The sequence below is a fragment of the Anas platyrhynchos genome, chromosome Z (genome assembly GCF_047663525.1).
Source record: "Anas platyrhynchos isolate ZD024472 breed Pekin duck chromosome Z, IASCAAS_PekinDuck_T2T, whole genome shotgun sequence".
In the NCBI taxonomy this organism is placed as follows: Eukaryota; Metazoa; Chordata; class Aves; order Anseriformes; family Anatidae; genus Anas; species Anas platyrhynchos.
In genome coordinates, this window is record NC_092621.1 from 2,724,374 (window position 1) to 2,737,271 (window position 12,898).

Genomic DNA, 12,898 nt, shown 5'->3' on the forward strand with positions numbered 1-12,898 from the left:
AAGATATTTAAAGAGCTATTCAAGATGCTAGAACTTGGTGTTGCTTTCTTCGCTAGTGTATACTTTTTTTGACTCCATCAGAGGGCTCTTGATAGTGTTTGCAGACAACTTACTGGAAAGCCACCATTTGAAAATACAGGAAATGAGCTCAAGGAACTCTAGGTAGTTATTTGCAAGAAGTCTGTTCAAGGTGATTGTGGGTACTCACATGATCTTCAAATGTTTATGCAGCTCACCACACCTTGCCTCCTTCTCTTTGCCACTGACACCCAACTCTTGTATTCAAGAATCGTATCTCAATCTTATTTTATTTGACCTTCTTAACTAATCTTGACTACTTAGCTAGGTCTTGATAAGCCTTGTGTGTCTTGACAGCCTGCTTCAGAGAACTTTTCTTTAACAGTAAACCAGACTAACAACCGTGGTAGTATTGCACCACAATACCGTCTCAGTATGCCTACAAAGAGGGCTATTTCACCTACAGGGTACCTCCTGTATGTTTACTGGGCAGATGGTGATTGTGGAGGTGCAGGTTGTCCAGGGCCCTTCTGAATCTGGCATGTGCTGAGTTGCCTCATCCAAACTTGTGGCAGCATTCATGCTCTGCTGGGAATTTTTAATCACAGAATCATCTAGGTTAGAAGAGTCCTCCAAGATCAACGAGTCCAACCTCTGATCTAACGCTAACAAGAACTCCACTAAACCATATCACTAAGCTCTACATCTAAATGTCTTTTAATGCTGTACTCGAGCACTTCTTTCCAGTTATATTGATGCTCACCTCTGACCCTAAAACAATATTAATAATACTAGATTGGAGGGGATCTTCTGTGTTCAGACAGATGTAGAAAATAGTCTGTGCCAAACAGCCTAGATTAGCAACTGGAAACAGGAGGTGTGGGTTAGATTGGAAATGGTTATTGACCTTTTACCATGTCTGTGGGATTAAGTGTAACAAATAATTTAAAGGTGGGTAGAGTCCAGTTTATCACAGTAAATTCTATAAAAATGTTCAAAACCATGCGATTTGTGTCGTCATAGATCTTGCTACTAAAGATTTCCCTTAATCTTCCTTCTAAATTCTCACACGAATTTTGTCACATCTATATTTAGTGTGTAGTTTTACAGACTGAACCAAAGATGCAGTTCCTTTGGTTCATTTTTATTTAATCAACTGATTTAATCAAGTTTCCTCTTGCTGACTTCTTTCTGATCTTCCTTATGTCAGAGATTTACAGCAATAGATACTAGAAACAACTTGATTTTAATTCTTAGGCAAAAGGCTTTGTTTCTGCTGTTTGATAACATGTAATTAAATGAGTTTAATCTGTCAGATGTTTGAAATAATTCTAAGGTGATTGTAGAGATCATTTATCTTTGACCACTTTCACTAAAGAAACTGACATTTTGTCACTAATATATAGGAAAAGACACTTGCCCAGTTCAGACAAAATTATTTCCTGAGAGGCAGTTGGTTAACTCATTATCTGGATTACAAAGTACATGTTGAATGGGGAAAAGGAACAACCATATTCTCACGGGTTTTGAAGATATTTTTGTAAAATTAGACAGTTTCTAGTACCAAAATGCTTTATACTTGTTACTGAGTTTACTTTGGTCTGTAAAACTCCTGCCTTTAAACAGCTGGTTAAAAGAGTAGATATTTTTAATAGAGTATGGAATTTATAATAACAGTAGCTTCTGCATCATAACTGGTTAGATAATGTAGTTGTTAATGAGTGAAATCAACCATTGGATATTGAAGAAAAACGAATGTGGCGACTGAACTGAAAAATAACCTTTAAATCTTAACAACTTCTAGGGCGTAGGAGGGTGTCTGATCTGATGGTTATACTACATAAAGACAGCTCATATTTTTTTGGAGAAGTCACCAGATGGTTTTTTCATTTGTAATTCTACTAAATGTGAAAGCTGTTAATCACAATTGCAAAATTGTTACTCATTGTAGTGAAAGTATCTTGTATTATGTGGAACAAACAAGGATTGTCCATTAATTATATAATATGTTTGAGCAATTGGCAGGCATACAAAAGATGATACATTTTATGTAGACAATAACGCAGGTAATGGATTTGAATTCCTATGGTAGAAAGGAAGTCCAGCAAAAGGAAATTTTAATTCAGTGTTCAGGTATCATGTAGAGTTTGAGGACTTGAGGACTAAATCCCCAGATGCTAAATGTTAAAAGTTGCCCTATTAATTCAAGCAATATATGGATACTTATTTTTTTTAAAACAGAAACCCCACCTCCAGGATACATCAGTGAAGATGGAGAAACAAGTGACCAGCAGTTGAACCAAAGCATGGATACAGGTAAAATTTTTACTACTTCCAAGATTTGGGTTTACTACTTTACATACTGGCAAGACTTAAGCCCAAATGATATTGGCAACCTGTCCAACCTGTTGTTTAGTGTTTAAAATATCAGTTTTTCAGTCTTTTGCGAGCAATTTTTTCTTTTTGGCCAGGGTAATGCTTTTAAAACAGTGTGCTGCATTAAGTACATTTCATTTGTTTTGTAACAAAAGCATAAAGTCTAATTAAGGCTTCATCAGAAAATCTTGAAATAGATTTTAATAGCTGACTAGTTTCAACTTATCACTAGCTTTCCCTTCTGAGAACAGGTTCATTGAAGCAAACTGTTGGCCTAAATAGGTTACAGAAATGCTGCATTTTGAGAATCTCTTAGCTCTTACTGCTTCTGCTGAGTTTCAAATTAATTCTTGTTTAGAAGGCTATATTGAAAGAGTAATGGAAACAAACATTTGTGCCTTTGTGTGACGGAGTTTCTAGATAATCTGTTAGCCCTTAGACTTGGACAAAGCATAGTTAATGTGCTGGATAAGAACCTCCTGCTGTGCTGGCAGTCCTGAGAGTGGTTTTGGTTAGCTAATGCTAGCAACCTTTTTCAGTTAATTGGAATCAACTGCACTAGTTTATGTAAGAACTGCAATATTTTCCCACTATGTTGACAATAACTGCGTTAATTAAAAAGCCTGACATCAAGAGTAATTGTAGGAATGTTTCTTTGTAAACCACCTTTGCCCCTGTATTTTGCCTACTAGTGTGAAAATTGTGTTGGAGAATGTTTTCTTTTTTTCCCCTTCATCCATCCAGAATAAGAATAAAGAATAAATTCCTCAGATGAGGAAATCCATCTTGTTCTTTTCTGGAGATAAACCAACTCTATCAAGCATAAAGAAATAACATCTTGATTGTCTTGTCCGCTTTTTCTTAGCTTTTATCACTGAGTGTGGAAGAAGTCACTGCCTTCTCATTGGAGAAGTGCATAAATAAAGATATGTTCCCAGACTGTGCATGAAGAGAGAACTCTGCCAAATGCAACACTTAAGATGTTATTAGTGTCTTTACAAGGAGGGGTAGGTTCCCAGGAGTCTGGAAAATTAAATGTAATTTTAATTCAGAATAAAGATGTGACATGTTGGAAAACTGGTTATAGCTTTTCTGAGGTTTCTTAGTCCAAAGAATTTTAAGATAAAGATGGTACCTAAGTAATAGTCATATGTATCCATCTGAAATGATGAGAATAATTTGCTCTTAATCCTTGTTGCTTCAACAGGATCTCCAGCAGAGCTGTCTCCTAGTACTCTCTCCCCAGTTAATCATAGCCTGGGTAAGTTAGAAATAGTTTTAATTGTTTCAGTGTGTGTGATGGCTTCTCTTTATGTATATAATTACACTAAAAATAAAAATGTACCTTAAAGTAAGAGCTGTATTAGGAGGAAACTGTTGGGTTGGCTTCCCGATAATAAACATAATAGAGCTGGGCTAATGACTAGTTAATAACTACCCTATTTCTGTAACTGTTGAGCTTCTAGCAGAGAGTAATATGGTTGCATGTGTGTTCAGGAAATTAATTCAGAAAATATTTTAAAGGACATTAGTCTGTCCATAGTGCTGCCCAGACTTGCTGTCTCCCCCCCGTCTGTCTGTTGTTCTGCTCTTCTCATGCACTGTTTCACCTGTGACCACAAGACAATTGTTGCTCCTCCATTAGTTGCCCACCTGCTTTGATCGGGTTCTATTGCTGTGTGTCTGTATAAATGCCTCGGGAAGATCAGATTCCTTTGACTTTGTTTAAAGAATGGGGAGTTGGTGTGAGAGGAAAATGCTGTTCAGAGGGCTGAGTGAGTAATTAGTGCGTAAAAAGAAGCAGCAATGCAGGAAAAGCTGAAGATGCACAGGGAAGATAGGAAACTGCAGTAGGGAAAGTGCCTTCAGATGGATGGGTATAAGGTAGATATATTGTAATACAAGGGAACATAATTTTCATATCAATAACTTTTTCCTTTGTGTGGTTCAGTGCTTGAAGGTTTAATCTCTTTAATATTGCCAAAGTGTTTTTAAGTTACAAAATGGTAACAGAAGTGTCTCAATGTCTGGTACTTACAGTAACACTGGTTTAATCATTTTGCTGAGCAAGTACAAATAAAGTATGTGAACCATGGTCATTTTATATCACCCCTTCCCTTGTGTGGAATATTGAATTCTGTTCTCTTTACTGGGATAGGTAAAAATCATGGCAAGCAAGATTTAATTAAAGTAGTTTGAGGAGACTTAAGCTATCATTTCTGGAAGAGAAAAATAACAAGACAGATAGGTCTTTTTCAGCTTCAATTCTGTGCTATTTTATTCTTGTTTAACTTTTTTTTTTTAGACTTGCAACCAGTTACTTATTCAGAGCCTGCGTTCTGGTGTTCAATAGCATATTATGAATTGAATCAAAGAGTGGGAGAAACCTTCCATGCATCACAACCTTCCCTGACTGTAGATGGCTTTACAGATCCATCAAATTCAGAACGATTTTGTCTAGGTCTGCTTTCCAATGTAAACAGAAATGCTACAGTGGAAATGACAAGGCGACACATAGGTAAAAATCTAATCTTTTAACTGTTTTAATATTTTAACCATGAAATTATCAGTAGTGGTCAAGACAGGAAGGACAGATCTGTGTTTTGGGATTGTTTCACGACGACACAACTATCCACTGAACTGTCTCAAGGCTTTCCGAGGGGAGCTTGGTGTCTCTTGCTAAGGACAGAATTGGAATGGCGAGAGGTCACTGCTTTTGAGGCCAGAGAGAGAAAAGAGGCCAGAGCTGCTGCTATCACAGCTACTTGCAACTAGGCAGATAATTAATGGGTGGACCTGAAGAGAGCTGCCTCTTCCTCAGTCAGTAGTCACTAAGTTTGTGACAGCAGCAGTCACTCAGCTGCCAGGCTGAGAGCAGGCACAGGAGGAAGTCATTCAGCTGCATGGGTATCTCTGCTGCTCACGTGGCTACTGTCATGTTTCAGGAAAAAGATGATTCACCAAAGTGGTGTGAAGGGCAGGGTTTTGGCTTCCAGGCTCCTCGTTGGACTGCTCTGCCCTGGATAGATAGTTTATATTCAGAATTGCTTTGTGATGAAATTTAGGCTATAATTATAAAATATTAAGACATTTGATTCTAATTTACAAAATACAGGATGGGCATTGGGAGTGCTGCTTGAATACTTTTTTAAATGTGAAAAGCTGCTACTGGAATAATACACTGTTTAGATATGATCAAGATTTTCTCTGTAACAGTTAAGGAGTATTTTCTACAATGCAACCTCTTCAATAACATGCATATTTTTGGATAGATTCTTCTTTTATTTAGCAGTTTTCACTAGATTATTTTTGTTATTGATATTGGTGGAAAGGGGATGATTGGACCAGATGATCTGGGAGGTCTTTTCCAACCTTTATGATTCTGTGGTCTTTAGTAGAACCTTCCAACTTCTTCCACCCCAAATCCAAATGCTTGTGTCATACAATTTTAGAGGTGGAGAAGCCCAAAATATGCCTGAGATGACTGATTAAAATGGTCAATGATGAGGAAAAGCAAACATGTAAGGCGTTCTTTTTTTTTTTTTTTTTTTTTAGAGAGTAGCTCCCATTTAGTTTGAAAAATGTTTTTGAAGAAAACAATGAAACAATGGCCTTTAGAGGACCTGTTAATTATAATTAGCTTTTTTTGGGGGGGAAAATCAATTGTACATTACTTCTTACTTGTGCCAGAAATAACCCATAGAGACTTTTTTTCCTCTGAGAAAGAGCAAGATCATAATTCAGAAGTGAACAATAGGATTTATTACTGGTTTCTTTTTGGCAATAGGACTAAATGAAGTCCCATTGTTTTTGTCAAAGTAGTACAGAAAAAGGGGTATGCAGTGGGTTGTGAAATTGTGTGGGTGCATGTAAGAGGAGAGTCTGTGGAAGTGGTATACTTGTTCTGTTTTTTTCCCATCATCTTAGCAGCATGTGCCACTTCACATACAGCACTTCATATTGGCACGTTTTAATTATGCTGAATTTAATCTTTTTCTTTCAGTTGTGGAATTTCTTCAAGTGAAAAAGTTATTTGCTTCTTAAATTGGCTTTGGTTACTAGCCATTGCATAGCTGGAAAATTCTAGATCCCTGGACCAAAAATTATTCTGCCTCTCTTTCAAATATTTTGTGATAAGAATGCAAGCTGGTTGTGTTCTGTCCCTGCTACAGCTGTCAGACCAGCAGTATGGTTATCTAGATAATTGATTTCTGTTCTTGTTGTAAAGAAAAAACTTGGCCTTCTCTAAGACAAAATGCTCCCTTGTTTGTTAATCTGCCTGGGTCATATCATAACTAGAGTTCCTTTGAATTTTGTTACAGGAAGGGGAGTACGCCTCTATTACATCGGTGGAGAAGTTTTTGCTGAGTGCCTAAGTGATAGCGCAATTTTTGTTCAGAGCCCGAACTGTAATCAAAGATATGGCTGGCATCCTGCAACCGTGTGCAAAATTCCACCAGGTTAGTAACCTACCAAAGGTCTTGTACAAAAAAAAAAATCCTATTAATTTATTTGTGGGGTGTCATTTACTTTCCTTTTGATGCCTTAGGTTTTCGTCATAGTTTTGGTCTTCTGTATAGCAAACACAAGTATTTGTTAAGTGTACTTTTTTTTGACATTTTTTTCTTTGTAGGATGCAATCTAAAAATCTTCAATAACCAAGAATTTGCTGCTCTTCTGGCTCAATCTGTGAATCAGGGTTTTGAAGCAGTTTATCAGCTTACTAGAATGTGTACCATAAGAATGAGTTTTGTTAAAGGATGGGGAGCTGAATACAGGTAAGAAAAAAGGCTTTACACTTTGATCTATAGAGCTGTTTTTTTCCTCTTGCAAATGTGCTCTATTTGTCTGGCTTGAAAGCCATATATGTGCTGCTGGAGCTATGTTGTCTTCGAGCCAAACCCATATTTTCCTTTTCTCTCTTTTAGCTATGAAGCTCCTAAGTCAAAAAGACAAACTGATTTTAGTATTGCACTGGAGTTCATTGGGCAAGGAATTTCATCAGAGTTCACTTCCTCACTTAGTCTTGTTTGCTTGTTGTGGTGAAACCACTGACAACATCTAGAAGTTTCAGAACTTGTTATACAATTATTTGCTGTGTTAAGACCTATAGTCATTTTGGTCTCTGCTTTTCTGTCTGTAGTATAATGAGTTTGTTAGGTTGTGGTGTGGGATACAGTTTGATGGGACCCAAGGGAAAGTATTGAAGTGACTGAGTTCATTATGCAGACTAAAACAGTTGGAGAACGTGCGTTTAAGGGATGGCAAATACATTGGAACTTGGAGTGGAAAAAACTTTGCAGGAGTAAGACGTGCGTTTATGTAGAAAAAAATGCTAAAAAATCATTGAGTGGAAAAGTAGTCTTTTATCTGCTTTTGAATAGTCTAATTATATTCTCAATAGAACAAATTAAAACCTATAGTTTAGATGGTGCCTCTTTTTAATGTAGTATGGGAATTTGGAAAGAAAAGGAATGAACTTCTAACAGAGCAGTTTTAAAGATTGCATTATTTTGAAGAGCTACAGATGTGGTTTTAAACAACAACAAAAAACCTTAAATGTCTCTAGAAATTGTGTACTGAAAGAATAGAAGTCTGACACATCAATACCATATTGCAGTACAGAACAATTTATTTTTTATCCTTAATTCTGAAGTTAAATAATACCAGGTTGCACAGTACATCCTGGGTTTTTGATTCTTTTATCTGCTCTTGCAATATATCCATGCAAATGTGAGCCATTGGAATGTGGGGGTGGATTCTCAGCTAAATGAAGCCAATTTTGTAAAAGCCTAATTAGATTAAATGAAAATTTTGAGTAATGAAATAAATTGGTACCTCTTTGTTAGCATGAGGTACGCAAGAAAAAAAATCTGGCTCAAGTTTAAAGAACTGTTGGATTTAGCTCAAAAGGAGTATGTATACACTTACGCATAATTAAATACAACATTCAAGTCAGAATAGAAGAAAGGCTTAATCAGTCAGATTATATGAAGACAACTTGAAGTGAATGGAGTGTAAGTGTTGGGTTAAAACAGTGGAGAGGCTTTTGGTAAAGTTATTGTTAAGGAGGGAGAATGATTGTTAGAAGTCTGTAAACCCTTCAGAGATCACAGGGTTGAAAAAGCCCAGTGGAAACACTGCCAGAACAGCAGACTCTGAGTACTGATGTAATGCTGAACTAGTTTCTTTGCATCTCTGTTGAAGATGGTGCTAATAAATTACTGAGGTGCAAAACTTGTAAGTTATGCTAAGTTATGATTAAAGTAAAAAGTTTTAAGCAGCTTTTAAGATTAAAGGTGGTCCTACATGCACAACCTTGAATTTAAATTAGCCTAAATTGTCAAAATAGATGGTGAAACAGAATCACACTAAAAAACAGTCATTGTTAAAAACTTCCACACTTCACTACTATCTCAGAAATGTTTCTCTGAGTAGGCTTTGGCAAAGCCAAGCCATTACCTACCTGTTAGGCATGTGGCATATGTTCATAAACATGCTGATATGGTGAGCTGGTAGATCTTACAGGCTTAGTAGACAAAATAGTTCATAGCTTTTTTACTTGTTGTTTGTTGGCTTAAATAGAGGATTGTAGTAGAAGTTCAGATCATCAGTTAAGCATACACACTAACACAGGAACTAACCAGGGCTAGAATAATCTTCTGAAGAAAGTTGAGGTGTAATCACAGCAAAGATTTTGCGATACATAAATGGGAACTCCATGGATAGAAGAAGTTGGGTTTTAGCTTTGAGAGGGCTGCTAAGTGACTATCAGTATTTTATCTTTTGCCAGGGCTGTTGAACAGAACCAGTTATAAAATATTCAGGAAGTGTGTTGTGGAACACATTGTAGGGGAGTTGACAGCGGTGGAATAATGAACTTCCTTCTTTGGGAGAGGATTCGAGACTAAATGGAATTACATTTCCTGTGGTTTAGATTGTTCTTTTATTGGATCGCTTTATTTTGGCATAGGCATTCAGGGCTAAGATAACAATGTTTTTTGGAGTGCAGAGAGAGCACAGACCCCAGCCGCTTTCTTCTCCTAGAAAATGTAAAACCACAGACAGCTCTTGAAATCCATCTTCTTGTTGGCTTAATTTTTCTGCCTTTTCAGTTCCCTCATTTATATAAACATATTTCCTTAAAGCAAAGGGTTCCAATGCTGACTGTAAAAATGAAGGGGCTGGGTTTGTGACTAATCTGCTGTCTTTGAATCTTAATGCCTCCTTGCTTTGACTTTGGAATAGGTAGAATTACTAGGAAAAACTGGCTTAGCAGCAGTAGTCTTGCCATTCTAGTTTGAGAAAACTCCCATGCCTAGAGTGGGTACAGTGAAATAACAGGATCTCTCAGTCAGAGTATGTCCAATATTGGTTTCTTTACAGATGAAAAGGAAGATTTTTGAATAACAGGTCTCTCTCCCAAGGATGTATGGGAGAGTGAAAGAAACTTTTACGGTTATCAAGCTTGTGGCTTTTACTGAGGCTTTCTAAAAAGTGTTTAATTAAGAGCTGCTGTTGTGAAAAAATAAGGCAGGTTTATAGAGTAGAAAAGAAACAAAATTTTTACTTAATCTGCTTGTGTGAAGATGTACAAAACAATGTAAAGTATAAATATGATTACAGGAAATCAGAGATGAAGTTTGATGTTCCTTTTCTGAGATAACATCAGTTAGCACAGCATAACCACACTGTGTTACAATGCAGCATTTCTGACATGGCTTCCTTGTACATTTTTCTTGACAATTGCTCTAGAAAGCTAGATATTAGGATTGCCAAAGCGCTGCACTGTTTGACCACCCTACCTATGCAGAGCCATGCATTTCTGTCCTTATTTTTTCTAGTAGTTGTCTATTAAATTTAAATGTATTTATGTATGCAAACTCTTTGATGGTGAAGATAGTAGCTGTATGCAGCTGACTGCGATGCAAAAACCAGATTGGTTGGACAGTCTTCACTTTTGAGTTGCGTTTTTGTAGTAAGGCATTTGGTGTGGTGTTTGGAGCATTTGCTCAGTTCTTATCCTGTTCTCCAGAGCATAATATTCTTGATACATATTCTTGATATATTGTGGATAAAAATGTGATTGTTGATGTTTCTTTTAGATGTGGGGTGGGTATTTTTTCCAAAGATAGTTAAATCATTAGAATTATAGTAACAGTTGCAAACTTTCATCTTTCTTTGTATTAGAGATGGATGGAAGCATCCTATCTTACTGATCTTAGAACTGGGAACTTTATGGCATCCAAAGCTCCTTTTTCTAACTTTTCCATTCCACTTAATTTTTCAGGCGGCAAACAGTAACAAGCACTCCTTGCTGGATTGAACTTCATCTGAATGGACCTCTACAATGGTTGGACAAAGTATTGACTCAGATGGGCTCCCCTTCAGTACGCTGTTCCAGCATGTCGTAAAACTCCTTTCTCCGTTACCAGTGGGCTGAATACCGAGTCCAATCAACAGACTTAATATAACAGCTCGTCTGTCGTAGTATTTGTGTGTGGTCCCCATGAACTGTTTACTATCCAAAAAGGTTTTTAAAAAAAAGAAAAACAGCACTTGAGGTCTCATCAATTAAAGCACCTTGTGGATTCTGTTTCCTATACTCTGATACTAGATGAAAACTTAGTGTATAGAAGTGCCTTCTTCAGAAAGAAGAAGGGACAGTTCTAAAGACTCTTAATGGTGTTTTTATTGGGTATATAATTGAGTGTCCTAATGGTTTATCAATAACATGAATAGCTAAGTATATGTACAGGTAATGTATCATGATCTCAGATATCACAGTATTGTGCTGTTCTACATTTTAGTTCCCATAAATAGATGTTTGGTTTGTTTTTTGATTGGGGCAAGTCTCTCAAAATTCCAAGACTACTCCTTTATTCTTTTGTATTTTTTTATATAAGCAGGTTTTCAAGTTGTCCTAAACATTAAAAAAAAGCAGACTTTCCTTGTAGAAAAGCTTAACTTTTTGCTGCCTTCTTAAAGAAAAAGAAAGTCCCTCCATTAGAAGGGAAAGAAATGTCTGAGATTTATCTGTGAAATCTTAAGACACTTTATATGCTTAATGGGGCCTAAAATGAATTCATACTATAAATTACGAGTATCCATCACACTAGGAGTCTACTTTTCCCTACCCATCTGAGTTGATGCATCTGTTGCCAGCAATAATGCTAGCACTGATTTATTTGAGACTTTTTTGTACGTGGAATCATTGAAATCAGTATTTTTTTTCTCATGGAGTGAGAATTTACCATGCTATTGGATACTGGATTAAATACACAAGGTTATTGGCTTACCCCTTACATCTGTATGTTTTCATTAAACAGATGTCACTGAAGAAAAAACCTTTTGGTTTTAGTTTTTGGAGCCAAATACCTTAAAATCCTTTTCCAGGGTAAACTAGACTCTTTCGTATAGGTTTTAAATAGATGCAGCTTCTTAACATATTTCAGTAACAGAACTTAAATTTCTGATCTGAGTGGCTTTGTATAGCTTACTTACATACCAGATCATATGCATTCATTATGTCATAATGGGCCTTGTTAATAAAAAGTAGTTGCTTCTGCAAAACCTCTAGGATAGTGGTTGCTGAGGTATGACCAGCGGAGGAGGACTTCTAGGTTCTTCGTGACAGTGCATGTTATTGTGAACCCTTGGACACTACAGCTGCACCATATTAAAAATATTCTGAAATATATTCTACAAATAAGTCTGGGTTGGGGAAGGGTTGGGAAACTGTATAGAAGGGTTATTCTGACTTGAAAAATATACATCTTACTAACAATCTTGTGATCTAGCTGTCTGTCATTCTTTTGTTATTGTGGCAGTAGCAGGATTGCCTTTGTCTGTTTTTTTTTCCCATTGTTTCATCCATTACACTAGTCCTGTACTTTGTAAGTACAGCTAGTGATAACTTAGCTTTGAGAACAAAAATGTGGCCAGTGTTACAGCTTTTAATCAGTTGACTGAATTGATGATAGCGATGGATATTTTTATGCCATAATGACTAGGGCATAGAAGCAATACCAAAAATCAAGCCTTGAAAAAGTGGGCCAGACACCTTTTCAGAATTGGCAAAGCAGTTACCAGTTTGTGCTAGTTTTACCAGTAGACTAATGTATTGGTAGAACTTGTGAACCTAAGAAATAAGCTTCATGCGTGTTGCATTTGCCTAATATGTGAATACACTAATAAAAGTTTTAATTCTCATGTTGGTTGCTTTTTTCATTAATTGCTGTACATATTTTCTGTTGAAAGTTAGGAATTACTCTAACCAACCTAAAAAAGTGGCATGAGTTGCATGCATGCTGCGGCCAGAATGGTGTATAGTTTAGATGTTAAAATCGCTTCTTGGGCGGCTGTTGTGGAGGTTCTGGATCCGTGTGCCTAACAACACAGGCTTCTACTTCAGATCAAGTTTGTTAAAGCAGTTGCTTTTTTCCTACCGCAATCAAATTACATCCTACAGGCTCAGATGTTTGCTTTCACCTGTGAAACAGAT

At 36.6% G+C, this 12,898-nt stretch overlaps 1 protein-coding gene across 7 annotated transcripts in view; it reads left to right on the top strand.

The window, feature by feature from the left end:
• The window catches only part of SMAD2 (SMAD family member 2), a 48,522-nt gene extending 35,916 nt beyond the window's left edge, over positions 1-12,606 (top strand). For all 7 annotated transcript variants that reach the window (XM_027446299.3, XM_027446305.3, XM_072030913.1 and 4 more), the window contains 6 exons: positions 2,260-2,334; positions 3,602-3,655; positions 4,700-4,912; positions 6,717-6,854; positions 7,028-7,172; positions 10,685-12,606. In XM_027446299.3, the coding sequence (XP_027302100.1) occupies positions 2,260-2,334; positions 3,602-3,655; positions 4,700-4,912; positions 6,717-6,854; positions 7,028-7,172; positions 10,685-10,808 (749 nt within the window). In that variant the 3' untranslated portion in view covers positions 10,809-12,606. The remainder of the gene's footprint in view (positions 1-2,259; positions 2,335-3,601; positions 3,656-4,699; positions 4,913-6,716; positions 6,855-7,027; positions 7,173-10,684) is intronic.
• The last annotated feature ends 292 nt before the right edge of the window (positions 12,607-12,898 follow it).